The 15150-nt window shown below is 51.0% G+C and overlaps 1 protein-coding gene across 1 annotated transcript in view; it reads right to left on the bottom strand.

Annotated features, from left to right (window-relative positions):
- The window catches only part of BSN (bassoon presynaptic cytomatrix protein), an 85980-nt gene extending 73115 nt beyond the window's left edge, over positions 1 to 12865 (bottom strand). Inside the window, exon 1 of the mRNA XM_044384854.2 lies at positions 12642 to 12865. Within this exon, the coding sequence (XP_044240789.2) occupies positions 12642 to 12865 (224 nt within the window). The remainder of the gene's footprint in view (positions 1 to 12641) is intronic.
- Positions 12866 to 15150: the final 2285 nt, after the last annotated feature.

The following is a 15150-nucleotide window of genomic DNA, read 5'->3' as shown; positions in this document are numbered from 1 at the left end:
GGTACTTGGAGGAGGCAGCTGGCATTAATATTAACCCAGGGGCGGGTGAGGGGCGACCTTATCTTTCCAGCCCAGACTTGAACGCCTAGCTGCCTACCTCATGCATCACTTAGGTGTCTCTAAAACACAGTTTGCCCAGGAACAAACTCCTGATCTTAGGCCTTGTGCCTGGGGGACCCCAGTGCGCACCGCATGGTCAGGCCAGAACTCAGGGGTCCTCCTGACTCTTTTTGTCTAATTCTTCAAAGCCAGCCCTTGAGCACTCCTCTGGCTCTACACTCAGCATATATTCAGAAGTCGAGCACTTTTTAGCACCCTCTCCCTACTCCCTGCTGCTCCCTCGTCCTGGTCCAGGGGCCGTCCTCTCGCACCTCCAAGCCCCTCAGTAGCACCCCACCTCTGGTCTTGCCCCTCAGGCTTGGCCAAACCATCTTGTTTCAGCGTCCCGTAGGAAACTAACCCAGAGCTACCCTGGTAAAAATACAAAACATCCCATAGATACACCAGTCCACAGGTACACCAGCAAAAATACAAAATGACACATACACCACGTTCCTCAGTGTGCGGCTCTTTGTTAGAGGAAAAGCCCGGCCACAGGCCAACGTCCACGGATAAACTATGGCAAACCCGCATGATAGAGCGCCGTACGGAGGCCAACAAAGAATCGGGAGGATGTGTCCGTCCTCCGCCAGGGTGATCTTCAGGCTATAGCATGCGAGAAAAAGCAAAGTTCGGCACAGTGTTCAGAATGCGCTACTTTTTATGTATATAAAAAAGAGAGAGGTAAATAAATGTGTATTGTCGGGGCGCCTGGGTGGCACAGCGGTTAAGCGTCTGCCTTTGCCTCAGGGCGCGATCCCGGCGTTATGGGATCGAGCCCCGCATCGGGCTCCTCCGCTATGAGCCTGCTTCTTCCTCTCCCACTCCCCCTGTTTGTGTTCCCTCTCTCGCTGGCTGTCTCTATCTCTGTCAAATAAATAAATAAAATCTTTAAAAAACTAAAACTAAAAATAAAAAAATAAATGTATATTGTCCTTATATTTCCAAGAAAGAACAATGGAAAAAAACCTGATACAGGTGAATTCTTATCAGGGAAGGAAGGAAACAAGGTGGAAGAGAACAAGATAGAACTAGACTTCTCCCAGTTCATCTTGTTTTATTTGGAAACACATGAAAGTTCTACATAATTTTCATAAAATTAATTCAAAAAGATAACAGGACGGGAGATGGCATTGGTGTTCTCAATGGATTTCTGCCCTTTGCCATGTGACTTTGCAATTCCTCCCACTAAGGGTGGAGTCTATTCGTCCAGATGTGGCAGACTCTATTTTCCACAAACGGCCTCAACAAGATTTCCACAAGCTCTTATAGAACCTGGACATTCCCCAACCAAGAGACGGAGTCCACGCCTCCTCCACTCAAAACCGGGTAGTGCTTTAGAACTGCCTCAGTGAATAGAATGCAGCAAAAATAAAAATGGTCATAAAAGGCAGTACAGCCTCCAGCTGGCTTCCTCTCTCTCTTTCTCTTAGGATACCCTTGAAACCCAGAAACCATGTTGAGAGGAAGCTCAAACTAGCCCATGTGGAGAGGCACTGAGGCTGCCAGCTGCTACAGGAATCAACCGTGAGACAGGCAAGTGATGAACACACGTCCGATGATCCCAGCCCCCAGCCTTCGAGTCTTCCAGCTGAAGCCCCAGGCAGTGTGGAGCAGAAGGAAGCCACCCCATGTGCCCAGCCTGAATTCCTGACCTACAGAACCTGCGAGCGAAAGAGGGGTGTGTGACGTCACTCAGTTCTGGGGTAGTTTCTTACACAGTCAGAGCAACTGCAGCACCATCCCTTAACTTTGGGCTTACAAATGAATTGCTTTGACTAGAGTAGTGTTGGCTGATGTGGACTGAAGCATGTACGTGTGTGTGTGTGTGTGCGCACGTGCGCGTGTGGTTAGGCATGTCCCCTGTCGTCACCACCGGAAGACCATACCCTGGCTAGCCTGCTGCCCAAGGAGGATGAGAGACATGTAGGGCAGACCTGGACTCAGCTGGAGCCCAGAGCCCAGCCCAGATCGGAGAATTCTAGCCAGCATGCGGATGCCTGAGTGAGAATAAAAACTGCTGTTGAAGCCACTGAGTGTGGGCAGATTTACTATGCAGGATCATCGCGGCAACAGATAAGTGATCAAAAAGCAATCCTTACAAACTGAACACAAACTGGAAAGAAAGAGCTTAATTGTGGAGCTTAATTCTTAATGGCAGAACCTCACCGAGAAGAATCATTTCCTTTTTTTTTAAGAATTTTTTAAAGATTTTATTTATTTATTTGGGAGGTGAGCACAAATGGGGGGGAGGGGCAGAGGGAGAGGGGGGAACAGACTCCCCACTGAGCAAGGCACCCCCCACCCCCGACACAGGGCTCCATCCCAGGACCCCGGGATCATGATCTGAGCCAAAGGAAGATGTTTAACCGACTGAGCCACCCAGGCGCCCCGAGAAGAATCACTTCTAATAACTCTAAAACACAGAACTTATGCCCACCGACAGATGAATGGATAAAGAAAATGTGATAAATACACACACACACACACACACACACACACACACACACACACACCCCTTCAATGGGCCATTACTCAGCCATCAAAAAGAATGAACTCTTGCCATTTGCAACATGGATGGAACTAGAGGGTAGTATGCTAAGTGAAATAAGTCAATCAGAGAAAGACAATTATCATATGATCTCACTCCTATGTGGAATTTAAGAAATAAAACAGAGGATCATAGGGGAAGAGAGAAAAAAATAAAATAAGATGAAATCAGAGAGGGAGACAAACCATAAGAGACTCTTAATCATAGCAAACAAACTGAGGGTTGCTGGAGGGGAGGTGGTGAGGGATGGGGTAACTGGGTGATAGGCATTAAGGAGGGCATGTGATGTACTGAGCACTGAGTACTATATAAGACCGCTGAATCACTGACCTCTACCTCTGAAACTAATAATACAGTATATGTTAGTTAATTGAATTTAAATTTTAAAAAAGAAGAAAAATAAGTAAACGCAGAACTTGGACTAGACATCCCTGGAAAGAATAAACTAAGGACAAGAGAAACTACAAGGAGAGAGCGCCTGGTTGGCTCAGTTGGTTAAGCGTTTGCCTTCAGCTCAGGTCATGATCTCAGGGTCCTGGAATCGAGCCCTGCATCGGGCTCCCTGCTCAACGGGAGCCTGCTTCTCCCTCTCCTTCTGCCTGCCGCTCCCCCTGCTTGTGCTCGCGCTTTCTCTCTCTCTCAAATAAATAAATAAAATCTTCAAAAAAACCCACAAAAACCACAAGGAGATCTTAAATTACATTCATTAGTATTATTGTCAGTAAAAATATCTATATTATTATTTTGAACATGTGTGAGCGTGTGCAAACATGCAATGTTCGTTTGGATCCTGATTTGAACAAAACAACCCTAAAAAATCATTTTTGAGATAATCAAGTCAAATTGAACACGGATTGGGTATTAAGTTATATTAAGAAATTACAGTTAAACTTGTTGGCTGTGATAATGTTATTGGATTAAAATAAAAACAGCTCTTAACTACTAGAGGCACATCCTGAAGTAAGAGTGAAATGATATGTTTGGATGTGGATTGAAAATACTCCAGTCCAAAAAAGTTGGAGGAATATAGATGAAATGAGATGGCGAAACACTGATCATTGTTGAAGCTGGGTGATGGCTTCACAGGAGGGGGTGTCATCATTCCATCTCTTCTCCTTTTATGTGTGTTTGAAATTTTCATCTGCAGAGTGTTCGCTGCTCCTGAGGACATCCTCCCTACAGAGCCTAAGGCCAGTGTATCCCAAAAAGAGGCCAGGATGACACGGCCGACCAGGCAAGAACCGGCCCGTAAAGGACTTTCCTCTGCAGCGCGTAGAGGTTTCTGCACGTGCAAGGGGTGGCGGCCTCTCCAAGGCGACCCGCCCTACCGCCATCTTCAGCAGACACCACCTCTCACCAGAGCTCGCAAGGCTTTGGCCTCGAGGGCTCAACACTGACCACTCAAAGTGAGATACAAGGATTTGGAAAGTGGGCTCCCAGGGCCATGGGAAGGGGAGAAGTTCTCCCAGCATGATGCTGAAACCATGTACACTGTCTCAGTTATTATCCCTATTTCAGGAGACAGAGTCAGGATCCAAAGGGTCTCACTAGGTTGGAAGGGATCTCCAAGACATGGCAGAGAGCGGTGCAGCCCCCCCCCCCACTCACACACAGGAGGGAACCCAGGCTTCATGCGGAGATGCCCTACCTGAGGCTGGACAAGTGTGGGGTGCAGTGCCAGAGGGCACTCAGGGAGGTACGGGATGGTCTTCTCAGGCTGCTGTGAGTGAGGGCCACTCATCCTTCAGATTGTGTCACTCATAATCCATGTGACATACTGAGCTCTGGGTCCTGTTCTCTCAACCTCCCTGTCCTCGGGATATTGACAGCCTCGGGCCAAACATCCCAGGTCGGCAAGGGTCCCAGAGTCACATCCCAGCCGCAGGACCTGAAGAAGTCAAGTCTAGAGAAGAGCCCCGCAGTGGAGGAGGTAGGGGCATAGTGAGCTCACGAAACCTGTGAGCCAGAGGGCAGAGCCAGGCAAGAGACCGGATGTGTCAGGGAGCCCATTTCAGACAATCAGAAAGAAAGAACTTTCCACCGGTGGAGTCATCTGCCTGGGAGGGACCACAGGCCACTGACCACTGGGTATTCACCCCAAGACAGAGCTTCTCCTTCAGAAAAAATAGAAGCAGACGTTTGGCATCTGTTAGGAGTTGAATTAGATGCTCAAAATAAAAGGAGGACAGAATGAACAGATCACCCACTGAAGCTAAACCACGCTCCCGAGGGAAGAGGCCTCACGTGCCAGACCTTGACATTGGTGGAGACCCGGCCCAAGGCCACAGAACCCAGAGAGCGGTAGGAGAAACTGCAGAGAGCCCCACATCCCTCCCCTCCTGCTACAAGTGAAGGGTTCTGCACGAGGGCCCGCCGGGAGGAGGCAGAGCAGGCGCGGAGCACGTGGGGGATGTGGACGCAACAACACTCAGGAGAGAAGCGACCGTGCCCGGCTGGAAGCGGGGAGCCTGCGGCAGGCTCCACGGGCGCGAGCAGGAGCCCAGCCGGCTGACCAGCCAACCCAGGAGAAGGAGGCCAGCAGCCTTTCAAGAGCCCCCACCTGCCAGGAGCAACCGAGGGGCAAGGTGCCAGCCAGTCCCTCTTCCGGCCCCAAGTTTGATTGTGAGGTCATCTTGTCCACTCCGAAAGATCTCTGGAGCTCAGAGGAAGAGCAATCCTCTTCATTTAAAGCTCTTCTAATGAACCTCAAGTCTGCACGACGTGTCTATTTTCTCTCCTTGGTGGAGCTGAGGAATAGCGGGAAGCATCATCCTTCCTTCTTACTCATCTAACAAAAATAAGCTGTCAGAGATGGAGGGGACCTGGGATATCATCTAGTTCAATCTCTCCTTTTACAGATGGAAAAGAGTGAGGACCTACTACTCGCACAGCCAGCTTGGGGCAATGTCAGGGTTGATGAAAGCCTGAGTTTCTGACCCCCACCCGGGAGGCTTCCAGTATCCTTCATTCCCCACCCCACCCTATGCTGTCCTTTCCTCAAACGTCCTACTTCCTGATCCTTTTCTTGTCCTCAAAGCCCTCCCCACCCTATTGCTAAATTTTCCATCTTCTCCGAGCAGGAGGCAAGGAAGTGACGCGGTTCTCCAGCTGTGCTTGGTGTATGGCATTTCAGTTTGCTAAAGTCAGCTAGCTGGCTGTTCTTCTAAATCTCTCGTATTGGGCCTCCGGAGTTCCCAGCAGAATAAGTTAATGTTGTGAATGTGTTTTGTAAGCTGCAAAACACCATACAAATATATATTCTACTATTTCAGAACATGGAATAATACAATCCCTTTAAATCATGCTCTCATTTATCTTAACTCTGTGAGACAAAGAAAAAGCAGGAGCAAACTCTAATTTCAGGAAGTCGAGGGTAAAGATCTAAGCAAGCGCCTCTTTGTCTCCTACCAGACCGGGAGCTCCGTGAGGGCACAGCCCATTTCGTGCTCCTTCCTTTGCTCTTCATATCTCACCCAGGGATAGGCATCTAGTAGGTATTCAGCAAGGGGTTTCCTGAATACATGGATAAATATTCATTTTAAAATCCTCCTATTGCTAAGTAGAGCTTAATTGTAGAAATCCCTCACAACCGCTCCCATATACAAAAAAGGCAGGCGACCCTTATTACCTACCTGCATGCACAAATACATGGAATGTATAGGTGTGACTCTCAGGAAATTTCCTTACCCCCTTTCCTTCCAAAGCACCCAAATGCCTTACAGATTCTTCCAGCATCGTGGAAAGGGATCGCTCCCTCCCCGAGCCAATGGCACTGGAGAGCAACTCTGGGTCCAGGGGCAGCCCAGACTCGTTGAGCTGCTGCTAAGGCTTCTTGATCTCCTCAGTGGTTGGGGCCAAGTCCCAGAAGCTAACCCTTCTACTTCCGCTCAGGGAAAAGTCTTCACTTTGGGCCCTAATAGCAGCCCCATCCACTTCAGGGGCAGCCAGGCCAACCCAAAAGGTTCTGGATTTATCCCAGGGTGAGCTAGAGTTCCCTAGAGGCTCCCAATACAACTCCAAGTGACGCTCTTGTTAGAAAGAAGTGGGGGTATCAGGTAAGGGGTCTCTTCTAGAGCAAGGCTCTTTTAAGAAGCCTAGATACCCATAAGAGCAAAGAACAGATGGAGAGATCAGAGCAGGGCTGTGACCAGCCTGGGGCTGAAGGTACAGCACAGATGAATCAGGGAGCATGCTTACTGGCTCCATCCCACAGGCACAGCTGACCAGAACCGAATGTGTAAGACACATGAGCTGTGGGAATGCCAGGGGTCAACAGACACCCACAAGAGGCTCCATCAGCAGGGAAGGAACCACAGAGACTGGGACACCAGAATTCCATCTCCCCTACCACACATCCCAGAGGCCATGGTCCCAACTGATTCCCCAGCTATGACTAGCTTCCCCCACCATGCTGGTGAATGCAGAGGGAGACGGCCCTCGAAGCAGGAAAGGAGCCTCAGTGAGTCTTACCAATGCAGTACCAATGCCAGTAGGACAGGCCCCTGGCACCCGCTGAGAGACCCAGGCAGGAGTCCCCATGGGGCTAGATTGTCCACCTAGTCCCAGCTCCCCAGGAGGGCCTTAGTCCTAAAGCGACACCTGGCCCTTGCTGTAGGCAAGCAGGTCTCAGCCACCATGTCATCATTGTAAATAGTGAGACCCCAGGTAGAAAGGATGAGTAAGGCCCAGACAGAAGGGGCCTGCGAGAGCGGCATGGCCAGGCAGGGGGACTGAGGAACAAGGACGTGTAAACACACCGAGCAGAGTGTCCATGGTGAAGCAGACATCCAGTGAGAGTAGCTAGAACTGTGGTGACGCCTTTGCCAACCCACCTCCCCGGTCAGCCCAACTTCTTGCCCACGGGCCACAGCTTCCAGGAACGGATTTCCCCTCAAAGAGCCCGCACATAGCAGGGTCTGTCTCTCCCTGCTTCTATCACTAACATGAAAAAAGGGCACTATTGAGACGTGCAGGACCTCTGAGAAGAGAGAGGATTTACTGAAGCCCCAAACCCTATCTGCTGGCAGCCTACTACTCACATACACACGGAGGGTTCCTCAAAGCTGGGAGAAAAGCCATGACCCAAGGGCTCTGAAAGCTTTGCCCTCTTAAACCCAGAACCAAACCCACTCAGGGGAAGAACTTTAGAAAAAAAGAACAGAAAAGGGTCCCCACTGCATCATTCTTTTGTTCCCAAACTAGTCCAAAGCCTAGCTCTACTTTCAGCGAACTCCTAGCCCCTTCAGGCCAAAGCCCTCAACAAACTCTTTTTTAAAAAGCTAGCATTTCTTGGCCAAAAGAATGAAATTAGAATCCAAATGGCTTCTAGAGACAAGTTCCAGCTTAAAGGAGAAATACAGGACAGAGGAACATCTTAAATGACACCACAGAGACACAATCAGCATAATCCAGAATGTGAGAAACACAGGACAAACGATGCAGTTCTCCAATCACAGATGGCAAGGCGGAAAAAAGGAGGCGGCATCTGCAGGGTTAAAGAGACTCAGATGCATCCAGCAAATGCAACGTGGAGACCCTGTTTAGATCACAATTCAAACAAATCGACTGTAAGAATAAATTCATAAGATAATCAGAAAACCTGAACCCTGACTGGTATTTGCTGAAATGAAGAAGGGATTGTCATCAGGGTGCCCCCCTGCTCGGTCAGTGGAGCATGCAACTTCTGATGTCAGGGTCGTGAGTTGAAGCCCCATGCTGGGCAAAGAGATTACTTCTAAAAAAAGGGAAAAAAAAGATGGAATTGTTATCTATTTGGGTGTGATTGTGGTGCTGTGGTAACGTTCATACAAAGCCCTTATTCCTTAGAAATACACACTGAAATACGGATGATGAAATGTGAGGGTGTCTGGAAGTTGCCTCCATGGGGGATGGCAGGTGAGGAAGACAGACAAACTTCATCAGCCATGAGTTGGTGATAACTGGCTGGGCAATGGGAACATGGGAGTTCACTAGCTTATTCTCTCAACTTCTATGTAGATTTGAAAATTTCCATAACGAAGAGTTAAAGAAGAAGGAGAAGGAGAGGGAGAGGGAGAAGAAGAGGAAGAGGAAGGAGGAGGAGGAAGGGGGGGAGGACTTTCTTCCCCAACATCTCCATAACTTTTTTTTTTTTTTTTTTTTTTTGATTAGCAGCAATTTTTCAGTCTTACCAATGCTGGGAAAAGCTCTATTTTCAAAGCTGCCCCTTTCTCCCTGCCAAAGATGAGAGAAATGGTTGCCCCTTTGGGTGAAATCTTGACATCATCGCCATTCAGATGTTGGGTCACTTCAGCACAATCCCCGTGTCATGCCCTCCATGAGAATCCAGCTCCTGGGCCCAACAAGATCTCTGAATGACAAAGGACCATTGTTTCTAAACCTGGCAATTATAACCTTTTATTTCATCCTTACACATGAGTCCCAGATTTTTCTAGAGCCTAACAGTTAGCTGATACAGTATAACAAATCTGGCTAACCCCAGACCGAATACACTATACCTGACAAACCCATTTATTTTTATTTTTGTTTTCTTATTGGGATAAAATTGTGACAAACCCATTTCGAGAAAAGAACCCAGATGGTGGCTCACAGAGCAGCCTCACCCACCTTCCAGCACATGACCAGGCTCTGGGTGCCTGCTGCCGTTGGTTAAAGATATCTCCACGGCAGATGCGCTGGAGCTGAGTGAGAGGCAACCTCGAGGTGATCAGGGATTTTGATGGGTAATGAGGGAAAGGGGCCTTACCTGGTCTGCCCCAGCTCTCCTCCACACCCCGGCACTTGGCCCCATTCTCTGCTCGCCGTCCCTGCCTATGCAGACCACATTCCTCATGCTATGTCTCCCTCTCCACCTCTCATAACCCCACCATTTTCCCCGCATGCCTTGGGTTTCTTCTTCTTTTGAAGCCTGGCTCTGCCTCTCCACTCTTCTCACTTGACAACCGTTCTATAAGCACTGTCTGTTTGGCGCTTCTCAGACATGGAGCTGCTCAGACACCGAGCCTCCTCAGTCTGAGCTGCTCAGACACGGAGCTGCCCAGCCAAATTTTATGATTTGGCTCTTTGAGGGCTGTCTCATCAACCAGACTGCAAGGTGCTTGAGAACAGGGGAACACGTAGACCCTTCCAGACCCTCCACAGAGCCCAGAGCGGTGCTTTTGCTCTCGACGCTGGTAAGTACGCCTTGGCTCACTGACTGAAGATCAATCTGCAAATGTCAGAACATGTCAGGTCCACAGGGCTGGCATAGATTAGACAGGTCACTGGTATGTGTGGCTCCTTTGTGCAATTTTTTAAAAAGGTGCTTTCTGGGGTACTGATAAAGTTTCATCTTGAACGGGTGGTGTGTCATGGGTATGCATGTAAGTTAAATCCCAGCAACTGGAGCACTTCAGTGTACATCAGGCATAAATATAAGTGAATGAATGAATGGATGAATGAATGAACGAACGAAAGGGGCCCCTTCCTCTAGGAGGATGCAGCCCACACCAGGGCATACAGCTCGGACAGTAGAGCCTTCTCTGATCTGGCACTTCTTGAGAAAGGCACAACCTGTGTAACTGTACGTGCCACCCTGAGACCAGAAGCAGACAGCCCTGCCTTGAGGGACTCTCCGATGCCCAAAGTGCCGTATCATCCGAACGGGCTAAGAGGCAGCACTATGGGTGTGGTGCTACTGCCACTTACGGGATTCGAGTCAGGCTCTTCAGTCATAAATGGCGAAGCTGCCCCCTCACAGAACCCAAGCGAGCTCAGTATGAGGATGAAAAGACTAATTCTAGGGTAGCGAGGGGTAATACAGAAACAGGAAAGAGCCAGGAATCGACTCCCCCAGAACCTCAGTTCCACTCCCCTCTGGGGTTAGTAAAATGATCTCGCCCTTACCTGACCCCCCCCCCCACCTACCTCGATGAGGCTTCCAACTGCCCCCAAATTCGCAAGCTTGTTTGAAACTGTGCCGCTGCTCTTTCCTGAATGCCCAGAAGCACATGCCATGGGGCTTTTCCTCCATCAATGGGCCAATCTGTTCAGTAGCCTCTCTGAACAGAACAAGCTAAATTTGGCACCAGGTACCTGAGATGCTCTGGTGAGAAGCAGGAGCCATTCTAATGCTGAAGGAGAGACATACCACGGCCGTGCTGCTCTTCTGAGGTACTGTGACAAGCTGAATATCAGCTGAAGCAGTAAATCCCATCTCCTAAGGGCCCCTAGTCCTGCGCTTTGGTGACAAGTAGCCAGCTCACCCTGAGCTTGACAGCCCTAGGACCTTAGCACTACCGGCCCATGGGTGAGCCTTGCCCACAGCCAGGAGCAACTTACGAGCCTACTAACTCCAACAGGAGGCCCGTGGTTCCCCAACCCACAGCAGTTCATGGGTCTGCCCTGTAGCAGAATGCATAGATGGGGTAGAAACGAAACCCTGAAAAAGAATATGAGTAGTAGACCCCAGTCTCCTTCTTGCCCCTCTGAGCTGCCCAAATCTTTCCAAAATTTCATATGCTTAGCTCTGCAACATCCAATAAACCATAAGCAGGGCAGCCTGTTTGGTTACCAGAAGAGAAATGTCAAATCCCCCATATAGAGAACTACCAACAACAGGGTGTTTTTCCATTCAGCTGTAGACGCTTTCCCTTGGAGAGAGCTCTAAAGCCTGGGTGAGGCTCCCTCAAGCTAAAACTCAAACAGCAGCTCAACACGCAGCAAAATGGGCAGTATTTGCAGTGCTAAGAACTGTATGCTCACCAACTGCATTACTGTAAGAACTAATGTAAAATGGGCAGATTCCCCCCTTAAAGGGGGTGCTCACAGGCTGGCCTGTCTGCGTCAGGTTGCAGGCTATTAAGAGCCTTTCATTACTATTAGTTGTCTAAGAAATGACTTCTGAGAGGCACAGTTGGACAGCTGAAGAATCAGAAATCATGCTCCCTCACAGTGTATGTGCTCCCACACAGGAAAGCTAAGGCAACATGATCAGCAGACTCCCATGGAACCAGAAGTGCCCCTCCCCCCACCTCCCAGTCTGGGGGTTTGCTACTCCCTAGGCCCATTTGGTGTAAAGATAATGCCTTCCATTTTATCCTGTTGTCTCTTGATAGCTTTCCTGAGTTTTCAGCCTACTAATCTATCATATATTGGCATTCCCTTCCACTGCATTCACAACCACTTGAGTGTTTTTGTGGACCTCAGTTGGCATACATTTTAAACAAGCTGGTTTCACAGTATTTGATCAGATATGTTCTGCTAAAAGCATCCTCTGTGGGTTTCAGTTTTTCCCTGGTTCGAGGTGGTAATCTAAATCATAAGGCAATAGGAACATATTTGTAATAGATGCTTCAACAGCATTTTTGCCTCACCCCGGAGTGTTTCACCAAACCTTGGTGAAAGCACATGACCCTGTTCATATTTTGAGCCTAAATAAGTACTTTTTGGTGTCCAGTGACATTTTCCCTTCCTCCAAAGATGATTATAGTCACTAAATGCCTGAGGAAAGCGCATGACCAAGTTCATGGTTCAACTATTTCCATATCTCCCTGTTCCTCGCAGTGACACTTATCTTCCCTGACAGCCACTCCCATTGTGCTCCTTCCTTGGCCCAACACAATGGACACATGCAGACACCAGCAGACAGGGAGGACGTTTTCCATCCCACTGCTCCCCAGTGCGGAGGGACTAGGCTGAGGTTACATAAGCCCCTCCTGAGCCCAGCGTTGGGGGGTTAGCAAATTTGGGGTTCGTGACGGAGTCACGGTCTGCAGGCCCTGACTGACCCTGCGCTCACTCACCATCCTGCCTTACCAAGGCAGGGCGGCTTGAAAGAGAGGGCCGCTCCCTGAGACCACCGGGCTCCCGCCAATCGGGCCGGGTTCAAAGTGTGGCCGGACGTCTGACCTCGCTGTCCAGACTACATCGCGGGGTCGCGGGCCCCGGCCCCAGCCTCAGGCTGCAGCTCCCCGCCCCCCCCCCCAACCCAGGTGCCGCGACGCGCGCTTACCTGCCGGGACCGGGGCCAGGGCCAGGGCTCGGGCCGGGGCCTGGGCCGGGACCTGGGCCCGGTGGTCCCGCGGTCGCCCTCGCGGTGCCTGCAGCGGGGAGCTGTCCGCCGCCGGCAGGTGCTGAAGGCGGCTTCCCTGCGCCGGGGCCCGGGCCAGGGCCGGTGCCTCCCGGCGGCAGTGGCCCGTCGCCAGCGCCGCCCTCCAGGCTGGCCTCGTTGCCCATGGCTGGCGGGCGGGCGGGCGGGGTCGGGGTCGTGCTGGGCCCGGGCCGGCGGCTCCCGGGCTGCTGCTCACACGCTCGGCGCCGCCGCCGCCGCCGCCGCCATCTCCCAGCTCGGCTCGCGCCGCCGCTTGCCGCTGCGCATACGCATGCGCGGCCCGCGTGCCCCTACCCTGCACACGCCCCCCCCTCCTCCGGCGCGCGCGCGCGACTCAGCCAGGCAGTGAAGACGAGTGTCCACCAGCCAGCGGCGGGGTCGCCGGGAAACAGCCGCCGGCGCCGGCGCATGCGCCCTTCGAGGACGACGCCTCTAGCTTGTGCTACCTGGAGGCTAGCGGGGGTTGGCGGTGGCTGCCCACTGAACCAGGATGGAGGGGCACCGGCCACAAGATGGGACCCTGGGGGCGTCGCGCTGTGCCCTGGCCTAGTGTCAGTGGCGCTTCCTGTCCCGGGAAACTTGGGAGTAGGGGCTGTTCTTTGGGAAACCTCGGTGCCCCAGCCAGCAGGCTTCATGGGGACAGGCCTCAGAGAGGGGCCACCAAGTGTGGCCTCAAAGAATGTTTAGGAGTTGGAAAGGCAAGTGAACGAGGATGTTTGAGGTGCAAGGTCACAGAGGGACAGAGACAGGATGCTCGGGGATGGGGCCAGATTGTGAGGGTCCCGAAGGCCAGCTGGGGAGTGGAGAGTTTATCCAGATGGCCATGGGGAACCATCTGGGATTCAAGCTGAGGGTGTGGTCCCATGGGACAGGAGTCTCAGGAAGTGTCTCTGGGAAAGGTGGAGGGTGTGTCAGGGCTGGCCTAAAGCCAGATGGAAGGCCGCCTCTGTAGGCCCTGAGACAGTGACCCTGAGGATGGGAAAGAGGAGTTGATATTTCTCAGAGCCCTGAGTTGTGGCTCCCAGAGACTGTCTAGATGAGAGGCTGCAGGCTGCCTCTGCATTAACCCGAGAGCTCACCACATTACTTTACTGTTACCTCCCTTTTACAGACTTCAGTGTTTGCACAGTACTCAGGATGCTCTGCCTCTTGGCTCCTCCTACAAACCTGTGCTTTCCTGAGGGCAAATATTTCCTAGAAGATAACAGACTATATTCCAAACTATTCCTGGCTTCATAATTCGTGGCTGTGTAAAAAAACTTGAGTAAATCTGGACCCATTTTACAAACCCATTGGATTCTCCTAATGGTGAGGACTATATCACATGGGATGTCAGCAGTTCTAACCTCACCTGGAAAAACCTGAGCATCCCACTGAACACTGACAGCCAGGCAGCTGGACGGACCTTGGCTGGACCTTCCCCATGGACTCTGAGCTGCTCTTCCCAGCAAGCTCTGCTGTTCCCAAGCTCTTGGGATGGAGCTTCCTTGGAGCCTGGACTCTCTGACTGCCTGGAACGATGAGAGCCACTCTGCCTGTGCTATCATGGCCCTCACTGTGTTTCCTCCTGGTTTGGTTCATCTTTGTGACTGTCTGATGAATATATGTATGCACATCTAGGCTCCACAACAATCTACGTCTCAGCTCTGCCACTTCCCAGGTGGGACTTTGGCAACTAACTTAGGCTTGTCAAGCCTCCGTTTCCTAGCCTGCAAAGTTATGATAATGCTAGCCTCTCTAACAGGAATTGTGAGGGTGGAGTGGCTGGTGTAGTTAAAACACAAAGTCAAGTGGCTGGCATACATATGACCAACTTCATTATTAGTTGTCTTGCTGGTGGGTGGTCTGGGATTTGAGGATTTTGTGCTCACACCCTTTCTCCTGGGGAACAACATGAACACAAGCACTGGGGGCAGGCCAATGACCTGACCTTGGCTCAACCCAGGCTCTTCAGGCTTCATAGACACCGGTCCGTGTGGTTTGGGCTACTTGGAAGCAGGGGAGAGAAGGATGTTTGTTTTCTATTTTTGTAGAAGCCAAAGGAGCTATGGCTTTCCACCGATTTAAATCAACACACCCCCGGTTCCAGTGGGGGTAATTAGCCCTACCCAGCCAGCGGGCCTGGGGAGTTGCCCTCCTCAGACTGGATTCCTGGCTGTTAGCAGACCTCCAGGGTCTGTGCTGCCTTAGTGACAAATGACACAGTACAGTGGACCCAGGAGGAGCTGGAAGTGTGGGTTAGTGGTGCCCCTACCTTCCTTTCCAACTCTCAGTTCCACTTCTCGGAAAAACATACCCAGAAACGTGCCTGTTCTGTCCACATCCACACCTGGCAGGCAGCCCAGGGACTCCTGCTGGCTGTGGGGTGGTGCTGGCCTCTAATTGTCTGGGTCTTTGATTCAGTCTCCCA

This window comes from Ursus arctos, unplaced genomic scaffold, assembly GCF_023065955.2.
Source record: "Ursus arctos isolate Adak ecotype North America unplaced genomic scaffold, UrsArc2.0 scaffold_14, whole genome shotgun sequence".
NCBI classification, from domain to species: Eukaryota; Metazoa; Chordata; class Mammalia; order Carnivora; family Ursidae; genus Ursus; species Ursus arctos.
The sequence above is the reverse complement of the archived record's forward strand: the minus strand, read 5'-3'. Positions and strand labels throughout refer to the sequence as shown.